General features: G+C 32.5%; 1 protein-coding gene across 5 annotated transcripts in view; it reads left to right on the forward strand.

The window, feature by feature from the left end:
* The window catches only part of Ptl (prothoraxless), a 295,597-nt gene that overhangs the window by 250,111 nt on the left and 23,842 nt on the right, over window positions 1-21,644 (forward strand). For all 5 annotated transcript variants that reach the window (XM_076410284.1, XM_076410274.1, XM_076410264.1 and 2 more), the window contains one exon: window positions 13,422-14,427. In XM_076410284.1, coding sequence (XP_076266399.1) covers window positions 13,713-14,427 — 715 coding nt within the window. In that variant the 5' untranslated portion in view covers window positions 13,422-13,712. The remainder of the gene's footprint in view (window positions 1-13,421; window positions 14,428-21,644) is intronic.

Consider the following 21,644-nt stretch of genomic DNA (forward strand, 5'->3'; position numbering starts at 1 on the left):
ACCAATTGAAAATGATATTCCAACGACAAGGGCGATTTATCGACCTGGATTGCGGAACCGTACGAGTTTTTAGCGGACATATGAATTATTACTCTATCTAGATATCTTTCTCTAGTATTTATATTTTTGAGTATTCTGAATACAGTTTGTTTTAAATATTATGTCAATTTTAGTGTTATCTATTAACGTTCTACTTAATAAACATCGATATATTTTTTTGTTTTCTTAATAACATAATAATTAATACAAACTGAATTGACTTGAACTGACAAAAGTGATAACGTCATTGCTGCGTTGCTGACCTTAGTCGGTGATAAAGTAGAAAAAACTATGACCTCCAAAATTGTAAAAAAAAACCGATGAATATCAAGCCCCTTGTTTATAATAGGAAAGTGTTATGTATAAATGACCTTGTGACCTTTGGAGCGATTACAAAACATCATCAGCCGCCGCAATAATTCACTTAATTATTGTTTTTATTTATGTATGAGATCCAGATGAAAAATTCGTGGAAACTGACTTAAAAAAGCAAAGAGTCGGCCGCCTATCTATCTTTTGTTTTATTCAGAATTCATTAAATTCAATCTAACTTCAGGGGTAGTGTTCTGATTTTTGTCTTTATTATAATTGTTGTTAATGAGAATGTTGTTTTATATTACTGGGAAGTACTCCAGGAATAAAAGAATTCTAACTTTTTAATTACATGTTGTTGGCTCAAAGTTTTTTATTATTTCTCCATAGATGGCAGTTGACATTGGTTAATTAATTTGGGCTTATTTTTTTAAATTGAGGTTTGCTTAGTTATTGTAAACTTTATTGTGTTGATTTAAAATAAATTTCGTTAATATAGGATGTTGGATTCCAGTGTTAAACAGTCCGAGACGCAAAGAACTCTGTAAACGTAACTTTACCTTCTGCCCTTAGCTAAAAGTCGTAAATATCCTTTTAACGGATTTTAAAGATAGCTGTTTTACCGACACGCCGATCGGCCCGTAAAAACTTGAACGGTTAGCCGCTAGGGGCATCGAAATCGGCCATGGGCGACTTGGTAGTGTGGAGGCTTTTATCTAGTCGATTTTTGCCGTTTTTTTGTTTTTCTTCGTTTTTTCCTTGTGGGGACTGGGGATGTTATTTGTATGAATGGACCGAACGAAATTCCGTAAAAAGGAAAAAAAAAAGGATGAACAAGAAAAAATATGATTTATGGCCAGTTTAGCACCATGAATACATTATAAATGTCGGTCGGTTTGATTTTGCTTTGTAATATTGATTTTAACTTATGATTGTGAAAAGTAGAAGAAAATATCACAACTGATTTTATCAAAATATGGTATATTCATATTAAGATGAAAGAAATAAGTTTTCATAACTTTTTAAATTAAAATTAGGTTACGGCTTTTCACTAGTTATTAGGATATTTTCACTTAGTGTAAAATAGAACTCAACTATTTTACAACCCGTGATTGTATTCCAGCTAATTCTAGTAAACTTCAAAATATTGAGTCAGTTTTTTTAAGTCGCCTTCGCCATAAGGACAAGATTTTTTTAACTTTCAATGATCCTGACCCTTATTAATCATGACATATATTACATATATTAGACAACTATTATTTATAATTAAAATACTATTTCCTGTTATGTATTGTTGCAAGAAATAAAACAAGTTTGAATTGACACAAAAATATCTATATATGTGGAAACATTATATAATATAAACTGTTGATTATATAACGTAGAATGCAAGATTTATTAGCAATAGAAATAACTTTCAACAAAATTTAATTAATAAATAACTGATTCTTATCTATATAAATCATTAAAAAAAAACAAAATTTAGAAGAATAAAGAACATTTTTTTTTACAGACGATTGTTTTATGTTATTCGCTAAAAATAAATGTGACTAAGTTTTTGATGCTTTCTCAAACACTATGGTTGAGTAATTTCGAATTGCTACTGTAAAAATTTAAAGATCCTCGTTTTCTTTGTTTTCAAGCTATAAGTGATACTAACTGTTAACATATATTCCAGTCCTAGGTTTTGCTTCTTTTTACGATTTTGAATTTTTTGATGATGTGACATTCTTAATAATATTCATATAATTATCGTATTTGTCTTTTATATTGATTTCATTCCTTTATCCGTTATTTTATTGCTATTTAATTTAATTGGGTAAAAATGTAGTTTTTGGGACTATAGGCTCGCAAAAAACTTTCGAAATATCAAAATATATTAGTAGATCTTTTTACATACGTTTTTTTCTGAAAAGAATTATTCGAATAAAATGGGACAATGTTCTGCAGAACTATCTGCATCGTTTTGTAGAATAACGCAGACAGATGTATTATTCGGTAGATTTTAGGGAACATCTATTATTATATTATTATAAATAATATATTATTAGAAAAAAATACTTATTATTAATGATTACAGAATAATATTTTACAACAAACATTTTTACATTATTTATCCTTTATCCTTTACAGAATAATATGAATTCTAAAATACACATCCTTATGTTTAGATACATTTATTTTTAAAATATGTTAAATTACATATATAAAAATCTCCAGGAAGGTAGTTACTAAGGAGTTCACAAGCTCCGTATTTTTACAACAATTGCGGTATTTAAAAAACATATCTTTATTATATCAGCTTGTACCTATATGCAAAAGGCACATAAATACATTTTATTGACTATTTCAATAAATTTGGCGCTCTTGACGAGAAAAAATAGAAAAAAAATTAAATTTGTATTATTTGGTAATACTAACATCACATAAACCGTTAAAAGCATAGTAGATCATACTCAAAATTAAAGAACTGTAGTGGTTAGTCACAGGATACTCTCAACTTGATCTAAGATCAAAGAGCTTGGTTTATCTGTCAATTATGAAGCCAATTTCACCACTACTAAAAAAGGTTCTTAGATTATCTATCAATGCTTATCGCTATATAACCAACGAAGAAGTGCACCATGGATCTACGTTTTTTTAATAAATGTATCTACTAGTCGTTGGCAACTAACTTACAATATGTCTCTACAGTGACTTAAAACTACGTACTTATCTAGGCAGACCCAATGACAAGTAGTACTTGTCAGTGTTTTTCGATTTAGTGGATTTCACTATAGAACTATACAAGATCACATGGTTTGATTCTATTGAGTCTGCATCCTGTTGTTCAACAGTTGCAGCACTTCAGTGTCTACATCGGAGTAGAGTCTTTCCCCAGGTCTTGTAGTACCGAGGGGGGGGGGGGGTTAGTTGAATATATCTAAGTTATTAAAGATTTCGTGGTAAAACATGACAGAAATTTGTCCTAAGTACATCTTATATCAAATATAATGCAGTTCCAAATTGAGTAAAATCATGAAAAAGAAAACCCATTTGGCCTGCAAATTAAAATATATCTTTTATATCAAAATTGATGAAAGCTGGAACAGGATGTTCCATAGTCATAAACTAATTTGTATAATAGAGGTTGTCCTAAGTATATCTAATGTAATATGTAATTTAAAAAATGTATAAATGTATATGCGAATATATGCGAATCAAAGCAAAAGGTAAAAAAAATCAGAAATATTACATGAATACATATAAAGCTTACTGATTCTATTCCGGCCTTTTGGCGTATAGTTACGCCAATGCTTGTCGGTATTTTCATTTGTTTCACCGGTCCGGGTGAATATTAATTGACCCCCGAGACTAGCACCGCTAAAACCGACACCGTTCACACCTCACCCTTTTGCTTTTCGCTCTTCCCCCGTCCCGTCTCCGGTTCCCCGCAACCCTTCGCCTGCCGCCCCAGTCCGAAACACACCCCAGAGTGCCAAGTTCTTTGATTAAATTAAAAGTTGGTACACCGTCGGGACCTCGTTCACTATTTACATGCAAATCTCATTTTCGACCTTTCGTCCAATTATCGTTCGGCATATTTCAGTAGGGAGTGGATAGGAGCGCGGGACCAAACAGGATATAGTTTCCTGTTTTTCTTTCTGGTCGTGTCGGGATAGGACACGTCCGGTTCCATCGCGGTTGATCGTGATGGAAACTTTCGCCGTGATCGATTTATAACTCTAAGATCGATACCGGGGAATTTAGATGTATTGAAAACGAACACGCAATAACAACAACTCTATTATTATTCATTTCTTTAAAAAAAGATAAAATTTTGTATGCTCTTTATTACTGAACATATTTTTTGTCACCAGTAATTAACAATATATAGTCTAAGTTTGTTAATTAGATATTTTGCTTCTTCTGTTTTGCTAATTTTATTTCAAGCTGCATCATATTTTCCTATCCTAAAAGCGGGATCCATAGTTGGATTTCATATAACCAAATAGGCTTGAGTATAGACTGATACAGTCTTATATACTAGATACCTCGTTATCAAATGATAACTTGGATTCGCGCCTGATGAGCCACATTTGATATAATTTAAGCCCAAGTTGTTTTCGTTTAGAGAGTATGTGCTTCTTCCAGATTAGACGTCGATCTAAATGCATACCAAGATATTAACATCGTTTGCTTGGGTAAGTTATCAATGATTGATATTCACTGGTGGACATGTTCTTCTACGCAGGGTAACAGTTGTATGGGTGGATTTTGTTTTATTCGCTTTAATGCGCCATGTCTTTAACCCTAGTTGTATTTGCTCCACGTGACTTTGTAGGTTCATTGATGCTGTGACTCGATCTTCTTGAGATGCTAAGATTGCTGTGACTCCTGCGTATGTTACCACAGTGGATATTTTTGAGGTGGATAGATCGGCTGTATATAGAAGATATAGTATTGGACCCAGTATACTACCTTGCGGAACCCTTGAATATATTGGATGTAATTAGGTATTTTCATCGCAGAATGCTATATAACGATAACATATATTTATATAATTAGGAATATTTATTTAAATTAAAAACATCACTGTAGTGATATAGTACACAGTGATATCAGTAAAAAGCTTGGATTAAACTGATTAAAATAATAAACAAAAATAATAATGTAAGTTTATTTTTATTATCGATGTGATTTTTGATTAACAAATTGCCTTTGCATGTTTATCATCAAAACGCCATTAAAATTCATTAAATATGTCCAATTATTTATAATTTGTTATGTTTATAAATTGAATATATCACTAGATGTTGTATTGATGTCCTGTCCTGAGGAATATTTTGTTCGGTTTTGTGTTTCATTATTATTGAACGCATTCTTGATGTTTACTTTATTTCAGCAATTATTAAAATTTAGCAACATCAAAAATCAATTGAAGAGATTTAGAGAAAAGAAAATTTGGAAAAAGAGAATAAAACTAACGCAAATGACACCTTCTTGTGAGACATGTATAATGAGCTAGTTGTGAAAATATTTATAAAACTTTAAATTCCGAAGCAAGGGCCACCATTTAGTTGTGAATTACTAAGCAATCTACTATGCAAATATGTTTTGGTACAGCAACAGATGGTTTACATCAAAATTGATTAAATTGGTTTATTAAACTTTTTATTTCAGTAAACACATCTGATGCATCTAATTTGTAAATATATGGCAAATATATATTTCAATTATGTCAACTAACACACTGGGTTTTCTAAATTAGTTGACAGTGTAGGGTTGTGTTCAAATACACGATCAAAACAAATAGAACGGCATGCTAGATCTTAAAGGATAAGTCTATTTTGTATGTATATATATATATATATACAAAATAAATATCTGACGTCGACAATTTTCAGAATCAATTAAAATTACTCAGAGTCAGCGTTGGGACAGGGAGGTGTAGGGGGAGAGCAGAACTTTTCAATTTGCCACCCTTTAAATTTTTCAAATCACAAACGGCGTCAGGGCTGGATCCTCTCAGCGGCCATAAATCTAGAGGCAGTCGAGAGGAAAAAAAAACAGAAAATGCCGGACAGAGAAAGAACACGATAGGGGTGGGGTGGTGCGGTGATGGGTCAGGGAAGTGGTGGTGGGGCCAGTGAATCGACATAGATACCGAATATATCGAAGCTATAATTTGGATTATGGAGAACTCATCTATTATATAGCGGTATTTGGAGTGGAAACGAATAAAGAACGACAGCTTCCTTAATTTATGGCTTGCTGGATAATTGTGGCTATCTTAGTTCACCAATATAATAGGGTCAGTTCAAGTTGGAGTCCTAATTATATAATTTTGATATTAATTTTATTTTTATTGCTGTTGAAATGTATAAAATATTTGTTATCATTATTAAATAAGTATTAAGTAATACTATTCTGTTTCTTTTATAGTCAATATTTTGAACAACTATGAAATTTAATAACAGTAATTATGACAATAACAAAATCAGCAATATTTCAAAGGTAGTTCAATTGATATGTAGAACAACTCGACGCCTATGTCGTGGATGTTCTGTAAAAAAGACTGTTCGCTTGGCGAAAAGGCAGAAGCAACCGTAATGTCTCATTGCTTCACTGCCCCTAACGAATTGCATGTGTGTGTGTGTACGTATGCGGAACAACGTGACAAATCGTTTGGTGCCGAGCACACTAGAAAAACTTCTTTCCACTGTTCCAATTACTTTAAAATTACCTTCTATTACATCAATAATAGACAATGCTTTCTTTTAAGTAAGGATTCTTAGTCTATTTATTTAATAATTTACAGAGAGCTTTTAATTGATTTTATTCCTCACCTGTTATGCTCTTTTGATGTTATCTATATTAGACTACTCCTAACGTTGATGATTATGTTAAAGAGTTTTCAGGAATAAGCTTTTTCGTTTATAGAAATACATTTTAGTTTAAGAACAAAATTTGTTAATTCGAACAATATATAATAACATTATTGTCGAATTTGTATCATATCAGTTCATTATGTCTTCGGTAGTTGTCTCTGAGGTGGTCACTCGCTAGTAGGTAGGTATAAAGGTGATGGAACTACAGATAAACTCTTGTTGGTAAAAAGGAGACTTTAAAATATAACAAATAAAACGTTTTATTAGTTTTATAATGAGAAATACGAAACGCTAACCTTCGTTTATTTAAAATACCATTCGTATTATTTAATTCAAAAATCATAATAATTGATTAGTTCACAGTGATATTAACAAGAAGATGCCATTAAAGTGAAAGTAATAAAGAAAGATATGAAGAAACTACCAAGTTAATTTGGATTCCGCTGCTGGGATGTTTGTTAGAGCTTAATTGTTATAGTATAAAAATCAATTTTTAATTATTTCCATTGGTAATATCCATTTAACATTAAATAAAACTCGAATAATAAAAACAATCATGAATAGTGACGTTAAAACTTATTTTTATTGTAAAATTATATCGATTTTTGTTTTGTTATTTTGGTTGGTAAAAAGGAGACCTTAAAATATAACAAATAAAACTGTCTTATTAGTTAACATATAGACATATAGTACAAACGTTAGCATCATTGATTTTTTCACAAAAATGTACAAAGAGCTGAAAATCAAAAAAAAATAGCAGACAATGTAGTTTATTTGAGAATACCTACTTTAAACCAAAAATACAGTGCAAATTAAAATACACCTGTTCTTTCTAATTGTTTTGTTGTTGTTTTAGGTGATTTTGAACATTCATTTATTATTTATTTTAATTATTATTTGTTAAAAACTTTATAGATATTATTGTCCTAGAATTATTTTATGATATGATGATTATGATGATTCTGTATTGAATACCAAGTGCGTCTTAGTACGACTTAATTCACTTAAATCAAAATAACTCTATGTTTATAAAAACAACTGATGTGTCCTATATCTTCAGAATTCTTGAAACTAAAGAAGTAAAATAAAATTCCCTACAAATAACGCTAAGTCTGTTTAAAATTCAAATAAACAAAAGAAAAATAGGTGTAATATGTAAATAATATAAGTATTACACTGTATTTTACACTAAGATTATCTTTTTGTTTGAAGTACTAGTTTCTAGATGTCCTCTGTTTTGTAGCGTTATCAATAAATACCGATTAAATGGCAACTAGAGACGTACCAGAAATTGAAATTTTGTTTATTCTCCCATTTCCGCGGAAATAAATATAATATGGACTAAAATGGACGCTATACATTATTAGTTAAGCCTGTTACGAAACTAGAACTAGTCGGTAATCGCCCTATGTCGAAACAGTATCCAGAAAATTTATATCAACGATAAAAACGAACAGTGTTCAGACCAGACCGATATATCCGTGCGGTATAAATTAGTCTAGAAGGCGTTGTAAATGGATTAATTTCTATATCGCGTTATTACACTACTGGATATTTTAATATTAATAACGCTGCTAACTTATTGAAAAATTGCCCGGCTACCCACGACCGTTGTCGTTGTTCAGGTCGTTACGACATTGTCGGCATTAGTTCTTTCGGATTTGTCAAACGGGGGTTGATTGCCACACTGTTTCGATTTTGACCTCATTATTCCGACCGGTACCTGGCCAGAAATACCAGTTCAGTTTCGACATTTACTATTCGTTTTACCGACATGTGTTCAGTTCTCGTTGATACAATTAAAAAGTTACCAATAATAATTTATGCTGGTATTTCTATCTCTCTTTCTCTCACAACCCATTTTCCTTTCTCTATCCATTCACAACTTTTCTATACTTAAATATTTTACATTTTTATATATCTTATAAAATCTTACTTGTTCACTTTTTTTGTGGGCAATTAAAATTCTTAATAGTTATATTAGATACATGTTATGTATTAATGTTTGGGTAATAATGATAGGTAATCAGTCAGTGTTAGTTGGCCTAATATAGTCAAGAACACTTTTAATGATTTAAGCTATTTATAGAAAAATAATAATTCACTTATCAAACATGATATATCTATTGAACTTTTGTAATTTCAAATGTTTTTTCCTTGTAGATTGTGACATTTGTTTTCCATTTATATGTAGCTTATATGTTAGCTTTCATTTGTTGTGGTAACTGAGAATATCGATATAATATGAAACAAAATAACGTGCTCGGAAGAGGAAGAGAACGAGATCAACACGTCAGTTTTGTTGTCATTTAATTACGCATTATGCTTTATGTTATCGCAGAATCATGTCAGAAAATCAATGCCATTTTTGTAAAAATGTTAAAAATGTAAGTGATTATTGTGGTGTTAATGAAAAAGTTTTTGGATTTTGTACTACAGAGACCTTCGAATTATTTTACAAAAGAATGCCGAAGTGTTTTCTGTATATCGAAGATGTGCAAACTGTATGTTGGATTAAACCCTCCTTATTTACAGCATAAAATCACAGACCATTAACATTATAGCTGCGTCATCACTCAAATGCTAATTGTATAATATATAAAATATATTGCGACACTTACTCAAGATTTACACGAAAACAGAAACATAATTAAGGGCTAGAAAAGGAAGTTCTAAATAAATATTCAAAATTCATGGGTGGTGGGTGCAATTATTAATAAACTTTTTAATAGTTTTAATAAAAACGATATTGAAAACATTTTTAAATCTTATATAGACTACCGAAAAATACTGCAAAATTGACAAGATAGTCCTTACAAATAGTCTGGAATACTTAATTGTTTATTCAGTTTTCTTTATTATGTAATTTTTGTTGAAAAAAAAATCATTTATATTATTGTTATTTAACAAATATGTTCCTAGTTGAGTTGTATACGTAAATATAAGGATATTGGATTAAAAATTATTTGGAAAGTGCCTTATCTTTTTTATTATTATTTATCCTAAGAATCCAGTAAACTAACACTAATAAGCTATTAATTTTTATCCTAATTTGCTACGGTTTGAAAATTACAAAGTACTACTTCTACGATGGGCACTTTGGGCTTAACATCTATGTCAGTGTTTTTAGTGTTCACGAAGTTTCATTAATAACTTCTCTAAATTAGATCAAACGGTTTAATGTTCTGACTAATCTATCAATATATAGCAGCCGGAGAACCTCAACAATAACCTGCTGATTGAGCTTCTGTTCATATCTTTGGGCATAATCCTTGATAACATTATCGATAGTTTCTACATTCAGGTCTTAATTAAGATTATTAAGAATATACCATGGGGAATTAACAATACATCACTGTTCCTTGTTTTAGAGCCTTTGTGTAATATTTCTGTTGCATCGGCTGGTACAACCCCCGAGTTGAACGCCATAAGTAGAATGGTTTCAAGACTTGTTGCTAAAGCAAAATCTTATTATATACCGACGGGGCTGAATATCTGCCCTATAATCAGTATATATATTTTTTACTTCTGCTTTAAGTGTTTTCTTAACATGTCGCTTCCACCTGAGTTTAACATCAAAAGATATCTAAGATATTTAGCTGTTTTTTTATATGGTACTACTTGATATATAGTTCTTGATATAAGTTATAAAAAAGGGAGTTTCATAAATAACAATTTATCTATAAAAACTGTTTCATTCATGGGAGAAGAATACATTTTATGTAAGATATTTATAAAACGGCGCTTCTTGTTCACCTTGCTTGGATTCCCATGTTTGAATTATCGAATTTAACCAAATATTTATTACTATTGCAAGATAACATACAAACATTATTAGACAGAGTCTTTTTAAACGCTATTCTGTGTTTTAATTAGATAATAATAATTAAATAATATATAAAGTAATGTGATTTGTTGGCAGCCTGAAGTACTATAGCAATTTCGCATGTACTAGCAATATAATTTGTATCGTACACCTGCAATCTCATTCTATAATTCAAATATAAGACAATGTAATGTTAGTTATTCTCTAGTTTTTAGCTAAATTTTATAGAAAAATAACCTGAAAATAGTAGTAATGTTTTCGTTATAAAACAGTTAATAGATGACTAGTGGTAATAGTCGGTGAGTGGTTGAAGACAGAATCCTTTCCTCTTTTTTTGAGTATTGATTTTCAATATCAACCATGTTATTGTAAGAATATTAGTAAAAAATAACTTTGAACGCAATTAATTATAACTGATATTTATTATAGGCAGAGACAGATAGTGAAATAACATATGTGTTAGCAAATTGATTGATACTATGACACGAAAAAGATTGTTGGGTCCTAATGAGATCTATTATTCGAATAATTCGAGCATCAAAGACTAGAAAAAAAATGTCCAGTCGTTATTCTTCCAGTCAATTTAAAGGAGTCCTATTTATTTCCAGTCATTTCGGTATTTGGTGGCAGCGCTCTTGCCATTTCGTATTCCTTCAGATGCTCATCGAACGTGAAAATGCCAATTAATCTCGGGCCAGTGATGCTCCGTCGACAAAAATTCATTGGCTTCGGAAACGACTGGCTCCTTGGCTAGCTGAGGAGCCCGCACTGCGACCACGTGTGGATACGAAGCGTAAAAATCTAATTATGAGGCCCCATTTTGCATGTGTCAGTCATTTTGTCACTCATTTGCTTAGTTTTTCGTCGTCCGAGGACCGAATAGTCACCACTGACACATCGGCGGCAGCTACACGGCCTTTGTATCGCATTTGGTCTTGTTAACGCTTAATTGTTGTCGCCGATTCCTAGTGCACACAGTGGCAATGGGTGCAATTGAAACCGACTAGTTGTCAAGCTCGGGTTTTATTTATTTGCATACTTGCCATCCCGATCCTGGTTTTTTTCTCTCGCCTTCGTTCGTGCGTATTGTGTTGGTGATAGTTTCGTGAATAATTGGATGGTCAACCGACTAGAAGACTAAATAGAAGCTAACCTTAAACTATGGGGACGTACCGACAAGTGCTCATCCAATATGAACAGGTTAACAGGATGTCTGGATTATCAATAAATATTTACTAATCGTTATTTTTATATGCATTTCCATATATCCATTAATATTAACTAATTATTATTATATATGGTTATATTTTGCTAGTTAAATACTTTCGCTCTTTTCCGAAGCTCTGTCCGACATTAATTAATAGAAGAAGAAACAAGTATTCCAACGAACATAAATTAAGCGAAAAACATATGCATAAAATACATAAATTATATCCAAAATAACATAAATGAATTTATTACAGAAATTTGTATAAAATTATATGATAATATAATGATTTTATAATTTAATATGGGTGCCCTTTCTTAGTCCTTTTGTTTTTTAAATTATCTATATAACTTATTTTATAAGGACCGTTAATATGATAATGAATTATGTTTGGCCTATAAATTATTTTTAAAGGACTGTTTTAAAATTTGAAGCTTTATTGTGACGAATCGGTACTATGTATTTTATTCAAAGTATTGTCCATCGATAGCGAGTACTTTTCTCCATTTTTCAGGCAATTTACGGAGTTTATCTCCAAAGATTGATGTTTATTTTGAGGCTTTTTTGGTATCCTCAAAAGAAGTGAAGCACTGCTGAGACAGGTCACGATTCATTGATCGGAACAAGCAGTAATGACACAAGCAGAAGCAGTAAGGTCTGGAGAATATGACCGGTGGGGTAGCGTTTTCAACATTGTTCTGTTTTTGCTCATATTCTGCCCGTTTTTCTCTGCCCGCACGGTGCTCGGTTCAAATGCATCAATTGTAGTCGACAACGATCCCTAATGATAGTTTCATTAGGATTTATAGTATATCATACCAAGCTGATCCCCGCCAAATACAGATAGAGCTTGGAGCCATGGACATGTAGTGTTTCTGTTGATGTTAATGTACGATCAAGTGGTCCCTAAGATGTTCTTTACTTTGAATTATCGTAGTAGACTCACTTTTTTCACCAGTAATAACACGAGGCAAAAGGTCTTTCCGATTTTGCCGTCGAAGCAGCATTCCATGTATGACCAATATCCAAGATTTTAGATGGATCGATTTGATAGTTTCACCAAGAAATGCCTTCAAATCCTCGTGTTCAAGTCTTGTTGATCGTCCAGAACGCTATTTGCCTATGGTGTCAAAGTCATCGCTTTTAAGTCATCGAAAGGTGCATTCGATGACTTAAATTCGATTTAATTCTCTAAATTGAAACGAAAAGGTAAAATTTCCCGCAAAAGCAATTTACCCTGCACAAATTCAAACATTTCCATTGCACTGGAAGATTTTTTATTGAGACATACTGAAAGGTGATGCTTCAACATGAAGTTGGCTACAAATCTACCCGACGCGAATAATATACAGCAACACCAACTGTTGCAAATCCTTCAAAATGAATTTATAGGTCTGGTGAGCCAACTTTCGTTCAGCCGTTTGCCTTAAAATTTCGAAATAACTCTCTTCAATGAAGGTGCACTGTTGTGTACAGTTTTCTTTTAAATCCATTTACTATGTTACTGAATGTTTATATATGAGATCATGAGCATATATCAAATAGAATATGTTTAATAATTATATACAGAATTTACCAATTTTTAATGTTTATTAAAGCTAAACTAGTTTTATCATATTGCTCACTATCAGTATATATGATACTAATGGTTTTTGTTTTGTTTCAGGGACCTGTGAGACATTGTGGTGTTCTTGGTGATTGATTGGATCGCGATTTGGATCTGGTGAATTCCCTTCCTCAACACGAACGGTAGCCCCGAACCTCTTCTCCCTCCCTTACGTTAAATCTATAGTGTCCTGTGATAATAAAAAAGAATCAGCGCAATTCGGAATCAGTGTTGGTGTATTTGTGCGATGTAAAGTTCCAGTGTATATGGTCTGATGTGATATCGGTTAATCGAGGTGTTTTATTTTTTCCCGAAACAAAGTTGAGCGCGCGATAATCCCACGGCAATAGTATGAGTTCGTATTTCGCTAATTACATGCCGGACATGAGAAATGGTGGCGTGGTGTCCGCCGAACATCAACAGCATCATTACGGTCAGGTGCCGCAAGGTGGCGGTGCCGTTCAGGGCGACCCGAGCGCCTGCGCCGCTGACCCTTCGGTGGTGGGTCTGCGACAGGGTATCCCGCCTCACCACTATGGAGGACCACCGGCCGCCGGTCAGCCCCCTCAGGGTATGCCCTATCCCCGTTTCCCCCCCTACGACCGCATGGATATCCGGAACGCTGGCTACTACAACGCGCAGCAACAGATGGATGGAGCCCAAGGCTACAGACCGGACAGTCCAAGTGCCATGGGTCATATGGGCACGACGGCCGCCCCAAATGGCCACCAGACCCCAGTGGTGTACGCCAGCTGTAAGCTGCAGGCGGCGGCGGTGAGTCAGAACGGCGTCCTTGGACCCACGGGTAGTCCGCCCTTGGACACGTCGCAGAATCTCACCAACCATCATATGGGGCACCATATGCAGGAGCAGCATCCGCAACACCACCAGGCCCACCATCAGCAGCAGCACATGCTCTATGGCAACCAACAGAACCCCAATATGCATCAGCAAGCTCCCCATCAACAACCACCGATGCAGCAACAGCAGCAAGGTCAACAACCACCTAATAATACTGCCGCAGCTTTGCCCAGTCCACTTTATCCATGGATGAGAAGTCAATTTGGTAAGTTCTCCTCTATATATACATTTATCAAACTTCCATATCTCAACTACACCTACTACCAGTTTCCATTATCTTCTTTCCCTAATGGATGTTAAATCGTCATACCGTTATCCATAAATTGAAGAAGATAAGACCCAGTAGCTTGTCTTTCATCTTCGTATTTTCGGTAGATAGCCAAAAAATATTTATTCCTAATTAGTTTCCTTTTTTTCCTGGTCGTTAGTTCCTTGCGATTGAATGTTTCCGTTTTTTTTTATGGAAAAGGTCCCAAAATGGAACGATAATTAAAGTAAACGATTGTTTCGCGTGTTAAACGGAATGACCTTCAATTAAAATCTTCGCCATTAAGAAAACGTTTCTGCTTGGTTTTTTCCCCTCAAGGAAAAAAAACTAATAGTCGAAATAAATTAATATATAACAGTTTCGAATTATCCGACTATTTATTTCATTATTCATGTTATTCATCAATCATCGTGTTTTGTTTTTAATATTGACGGCTTTCGTTACCTTCTTATTACAATACTGATTGTATATTTTTTTCCATTATTTTAGATTTATTTGGTTCTCACTCTTATTGATCGACAAGTTCCTAATACTAATCAACGAATCTTAATTTGACGGATGTGTTTTCTAATTAATCAGTTTTGTTCAATCACAAATTATTAAATATTTTATGTACTATTAATTTTGTATTTATTTTTGCCTTATTTTAAGCATTTCGTTTTCCTAATATCTTTAAACTTAAATAAAATAAAATGAGAAATTTTTATTTTTAAACTTTTCACGGTTATTATTGTAATGTCGAGCCATATTTCACATGCAAAGGGGGAAAGTTTCTTTTCATTACTTTCATATATTTCTTATTATCATTAATTAGGGTTTTATATTGACTATACCTTTGATATGATCAGACTTTTTAATAATGCTGGGGAAAAGTAAATTGGGTTTTTTTCGAGATTTTCATATACGTGGCGTTTTATTCAAGGCTATTTACTATTTTCATGACATCTGAAAATTCTGGGTAAAAAAATGAAGAGAAAGAAAGAGACACCAATAGAAACCGAAAACATGTATCTCCGTCAATTTCACCGACTCATAAATGATATGTGTGTTCTGAAAGAAAACAATACCTTTTCTATTGATCATTTTTGATATATTTTTAAATCACTTGCTTCAATTGCCTTAGTTAATAGCAGTAGATAGTTGAATTAATGTTTGGTCAGTTTTCGAACAGTTCATCCTGTCAAATCCCACCAAACATTTATTCATGGCGTCAGTTACGGTTTTTTAACCGTTGTGAAGTTTCTTGGCAGTTCGACCACGATATTTTTCGCACATTATCATCATATATAATACACTTTTTATAATCCTTTTTATAATTTTTATAAAAAATGGTTTGGTTTTGTTTCTACAGCAGATTCTCAATGGAACATCAGTCATTTAGATTTGAAACTGTTTTTTGTAAAATGGTTTAAAAATGTGCACACTATATATATAGTATATAGTCTTCTGCAAACAATCTTCATCAATTCCATTCATATTTTTGTTGTTATAGTTGTGGTAGGGCTCCTTCCCTGATAAAAAAACAGACAATATTTTATAATTTTTATAAAAAATGGTTTGGTTTTGTTTCAACAGCAGATTCTCAATGGAACATCAGTAATTTAGATTTGAAACTGTTTTTTGTAAAATGGTTTAAAAATGTGCACACTATATATATAGTATATAGTCTTCTGCAAACAATCTTCATCAATTCCATTCATATTTTTGTTGTTATAGTTGTGGTAGGGCTCCTTCCCTGATAAAAAAACAGACAATATTTTATAATTTTTATAAAAAATGGTTTGGTTTTGTTTCAACAGCAGATTCTCAATGGAACATCAGTCATTTAGATTTGAAACTGTTTTATGTAAAATGGTTTAAAAATGCACACACTATATATATAGTATATAGTCTTCTGCAAACAATCTTCATCAATTCCATTCATATTTTTGTTGTTATAGTTGTGGTAGGGCTCCTTCCCTGATAAAAAAACAGACAATATTTTATAATTTTTATAAAAAATGGTTTGGTTTTGTTTCAACCGCAGATTCTCAATGGAACATCAGTCATTTGGATTTGAAACTGTTTTATGTAAAATGGTTTAAAAATGCACACACTATATATATAGTATATAGTCTTCTGCAAACAATCTTCATCAATTCCACTCATATTTTTGTTGTTATAGTTGTGGTAGGGCTCCTTCCCTGATAAAAAAAACCGGACAACATGAATGTGTACTATAGCTTTGCTATTATTTTCAAGACACTGGTAATTGTATAAATTTAAACAGATTTTTCCTTTGTAGCAGTACCGGCAGTCCTTTTCGCATATTGCACTTACCCAAACTACGTCATATTGCTCAGTGTTTTCATATTATTTAACATAAATTAATTTATGTTCCTTAGCAATCTATAAAATTAGTGTTACTAATAATAATTCATACTTTTCGGGTGCTAATATTCTTTATGAAGTAACAAATCAATATATGAATTAAACCAGGAATAATGTAAACATAAAATTAATAAAAAAATAGTACCTAACCACTATTCTTATAAACAACAACGGGAAAATTTGGAAATATTTGAAAATACAAGAGTATAGAATCGATGAAGATTACAGGATGCCTAAAATTAACAAAAATGCCTGATGATACTGCCTTTATATCTATTATTGTTTATGTTATCTATATGTGTTTTGGAGTTTTAGCTTTCAAACACGTATGTACTATAGGCTTTATCGAATAAATAATATTAAAGATTTGCGACTTTAAATTTGGAAACACTTTTCTAGATACGGATATTAGTTTTCTCCAACCTTATGCATTATTGTTCTTACATAATTAATTGGCTGATGACATATTTCTTTTTAAATATTGGACCAAAAAGTAAATACTGACATTTTACTTGCGTTTACGTTATTTTAAAGGAATTTTTGTGAGCTCAACATTTGATTTTTTGAGAAATCATTGTTCCTGGATAACTTGCAATATTTTACTAGTAGTTCAATATATGTAAATATTCTAAAGGTTGCCCTATTTATTGGTCCCATCATTGTGGTGTTTTTTTTTAAAGACTTCTTTGTTTTATATTAAAACAACTCGTATTTTGCTAATTAGATATACGAGTGTAATCTGAGCTTTTTGACAGTTTGGAGATAATACATGAACAAAATTTCTTTTGTATCTCAAGATAAATATCATCCAACTATCGCTGATTTATGAAGTTTCTTGGCTGATTTATGAATTCAAACTCCTTTCAGAGCTGAAGAATTTGCTTCACGGACTATGACCATCACTCACGACATAAGTCGCACTCGATTGCATTTTGTTCCTCTGTTACCAACGACGTTTTAATACATTCAGATTAAATTCGATTTAATCATTACATTTTGTTTCGTTCTTATGCTAGATGAAATATTGAAATGCTTCAACTTTTTCGTTCCACAGCCGACAAGTTAATGTTAAAATCGTTGAAATGTTTGACGAAAATTACTAACAATATCTCTGTTTTAATATGCATGAAGTTAAAGGTTTTTATATTAGTACTACCTGTTATCGATATCTTTTCCACCAAAACCAGACCAGATTATCCGGATAGGTCAGGTAATAAATCAACGTGTATCTGGAACAAAAGCAGCCGTTGATAATGAATTCCAAAGTCCTTTCACCTGAGAAATGTTTCACGATGATACAACGAAACGCAATTCTACCAACCCCTCCCTCGCTGCCCTTCTCGATCTTTCATCTGCTTTCTTTCCGCTGACGTCAGGCAAGGTGGTAAACCGTCAAATTTTTGACGTAGATTTACTGCGGCCCTTTCGGGAATTACGCAATCGTCTATAGCTCAATTTTCAGATGGTACCCGTCGCATCGGGGTGTCCGAGACGGTACCCTACATTGAAATTAATGCGGGGACATTTGTCAAACGTTGCGGTACATCTTTCGGACGGCTGGATTAAGTTGTTCTAATCACTTATTCGGATTAGACAGCAGAGTGGAGAGGAAAAAAAACCGACGATATAGAGAAAAAAATGATGAGCGATGAGATCATATGCGTGGAAATGTGATACGCGTCGCCTGCTTGATGTTTTCGGGAAACGGCAGAACAAAGAAATGCGGTTTAGTGGGGACTAGGGAGGCTGGGAATTAGAACGCTCCCAGCTGGTGTGATGGCGGCTTTTTCAGATATATGAAATATTGCCTCTAATTTAGTTTGAGTGTTCCATTGTTGGAAGAAAATGGTATATTTTTTCTTCGTTCTCTATTAGTTGCAACTTAATCATTGGCCCTATTTAAGGGTAAACTTCATGAGGTGTGATATATCATATCAGGGAAACAACAGGATTGTTAGGGATATCGGTATCTTAATAAATTCCAAGATAGATGGATACATTGTGTTATTTATGGTTTTCAAATTCTGATTTTATCATAATTTTTTTTATAGCAAATATTTAGCTATTTTTTTGTAGTTATAAATCATAATCCTAATAATAATTTTTAATTAAATATATTAAAATAATATTATTTTGATTATTTCAATTTTGCTAAAATAAATTCTATAATATTCACGTATCACCCAATATTCTACAGATATTTTAAAAAGCTTGTCATTTCTAAAATATAACTGTACAATTAAATTTGAGATATAATTGGGGAAACACATTTTGAAAAGTTAATTGGTGAAAAGAGACATTTACGGTTTACCAGTGGAATTCTAAAATTCTGGGTTTATAGCTGTTTTGTGATTTCGAATTGCACAAATGTCAACCTTGTTACGTTACAGTTTTCCAAGGAAACTAGGTGGTACGGAAATTAAAAATACGAAAATAATAAGTTTATTTGTCAGTTTTTTTTTGGCATGAAATTAAAATTAACTGGCTTTCACTCTGACCAAATGACTAAGTAAATTTTTACATTTATTTTTGTTTTAACCGGTCGTAAAATTTTGTTTGATAAAGATGTTGCAAATATTTTTTGGATTTTTGTATATAAATATATTTTATATGTGCCTCTTACTTGAATAAATAATTAAATACGTTATATTAACATATTTTATGAATTAGTATTTGATTAATAAATAAATTGGTAGCTAGAGAAACTATTGAAAAATGTTGCTCACTGTTTTTATGGAAATGTTTTATTTCCAAGTTTTTTGAACCTAGCCCAAGGGGCTCTTGTCAAGAATGCTATTACTTGCAAAAGATTAGTCCATGTAAAAGGGATGAGATCTGATGAAAATGACAAGTGGGATAGGATTTTTCAATGAAGTATTTTTAAGTAGACTTTCATAGGTTTTCCATCATTCGATCGTGCGTTGTCATGTTACGACTTCACTTTGACATTTTTCTATCTATATAACTGTCAATGAAATGAACCAATTAGAATTGATAACGATAGGTTCTGATAATAATGCAATCAGCGTGAGTAACTTTAATAAATTATATTCAATTAAATTAGAATTTTGAACCTTGCTATTCAACATTGTTGATGCGCTCCCACTCTTCAAGTGATCATTGTGGATAGTAATGATTGTAAAAGTTTAGAAATTCTGATGATCTAATCATAGATATATCATATTTAGCTTGTTTTTGATATATTTAATTCATATATGACATATTTCGTCTATTTCTTTATGTTTAAAGCCTTCAGATAAATTAAGTGTCTCAGATAAATTTTATCTATTTCATTTTAAGAAAATTTTTTTCTTTTTCAGGAAGCAGGACTTTCCAAAATTATGAAATAAAACAAGTATTTTGTATGCGTGATCAATCTAATTGTTTAAAATACTTTTCACTAAAATGTCTTAATTTTTTTTAATGAAACTTTGTTACATAATAATGTCTAAAAGTGTTGCGTGCTGATGGTTTGTTATTTGCGATAATAATACTAACAGGTCAATTGAAAAGTCCCAGGCCTACCATAGAAAAACAAATTTTTTTGGCAAAATTAGTTTTTTTTATTCAACATAATACCTTTCAAGGGTGATACACTGATTATAGCGACCCTCCGACTCTTCGATACCATTTTTATAGTACGATTTGTCCTTTGCTTCAAAATGGGCTTCATTTTCGGCAATCTCCTCTTCATTCGACGAATTTCTTCCCAGCGAGCATTCTTTTGAGATCTGAGAACAGGAAATAGTCACTGGGAGCCAGATCTGGGGAACACGGCGGATGAGGTAGCAATTCGAAGCCTAATTTATAGATTTTTGCTATCGTTTTTACTGACTTGTTACACGGTGCATTGTCTTGGTGAAGCAGCTTTTTCTTCAAATGAGGCTGTTTTTCGGCGATTTCGTCCTTTAAACGGTCCAATAACGCTACGTAATAGTCGCTGTTGACGGCCCTTCCTTTTTCAAGGTAGTCAATGAAAATTATTCCATACGCTTCCCAAAATACAGACTTTGCCACTCTACTGTTGCGTTTTCCCACGCTTTAGAGCGGGTTCATCGTCTGCAGTCCCAGATGACTGTCGATTGGACTTCGGAGGGAAACAATGTTTCATGCATTGTCACATATCGACGCAAAAACTCGGGTTTATTACGCTTGATCATCTTCATGTACTGCCCGAATGAATCAAGGATTTCCACCTTGTTTTATTTTGTCAATAATGGGTCCAATTCCTTAATAAGAAAATGTCTAATATTCATGTACTGGTTCTATACCAACTGTATAAAACAGTGGAAGAAAAAATGCAGCAAGCCTTGTATGCAATACCAGGGATTCAGAAATCTGGAAAGAATCCCATTAGAGCACAATACCACTAATCAAAAATATAAATATTCTGGATACTCATAAACGCATTAGAAGTTAGAAAGCCGTTAGCCGAAGGCCGTTATTTACAAAAGTGTGTATTACATAAAATGAAAGAATACATTTCTGCTAAAGCAAAATTAGTTCAATTATTCGTTAATATGGTCCTAAATCGTAAAAAAAACGTCTAAACACCTAAAGACAAAGTATTCAAACCCAATTACGTCGATTATCCGTAAAACGCTGAACATAAACGTAAAAAATCTCATTTTTCTCCGTCGCTTAATCGACAGACGTTCGGAAATCCCATAAAATCGACTCAAATAAGGGTTATAAAACAACGATTAAACTAATAGAGTCTGAATTTACATCTGCTAGCAACCATAAGCACGGTAATAACAATATAACCGCCACGGTATATGGAC

Source organism: Rhynchophorus ferrugineus, unplaced genomic scaffold (assembly GCF_030347505.1).
Source record: "Rhynchophorus ferrugineus isolate W39M unplaced genomic scaffold, kcgeb_rfMv2 rfM1, whole genome shotgun sequence".
Taxonomy (NCBI): Eukaryota; Metazoa; Arthropoda; class Insecta; order Coleoptera; family Curculionidae; genus Rhynchophorus; species Rhynchophorus ferrugineus.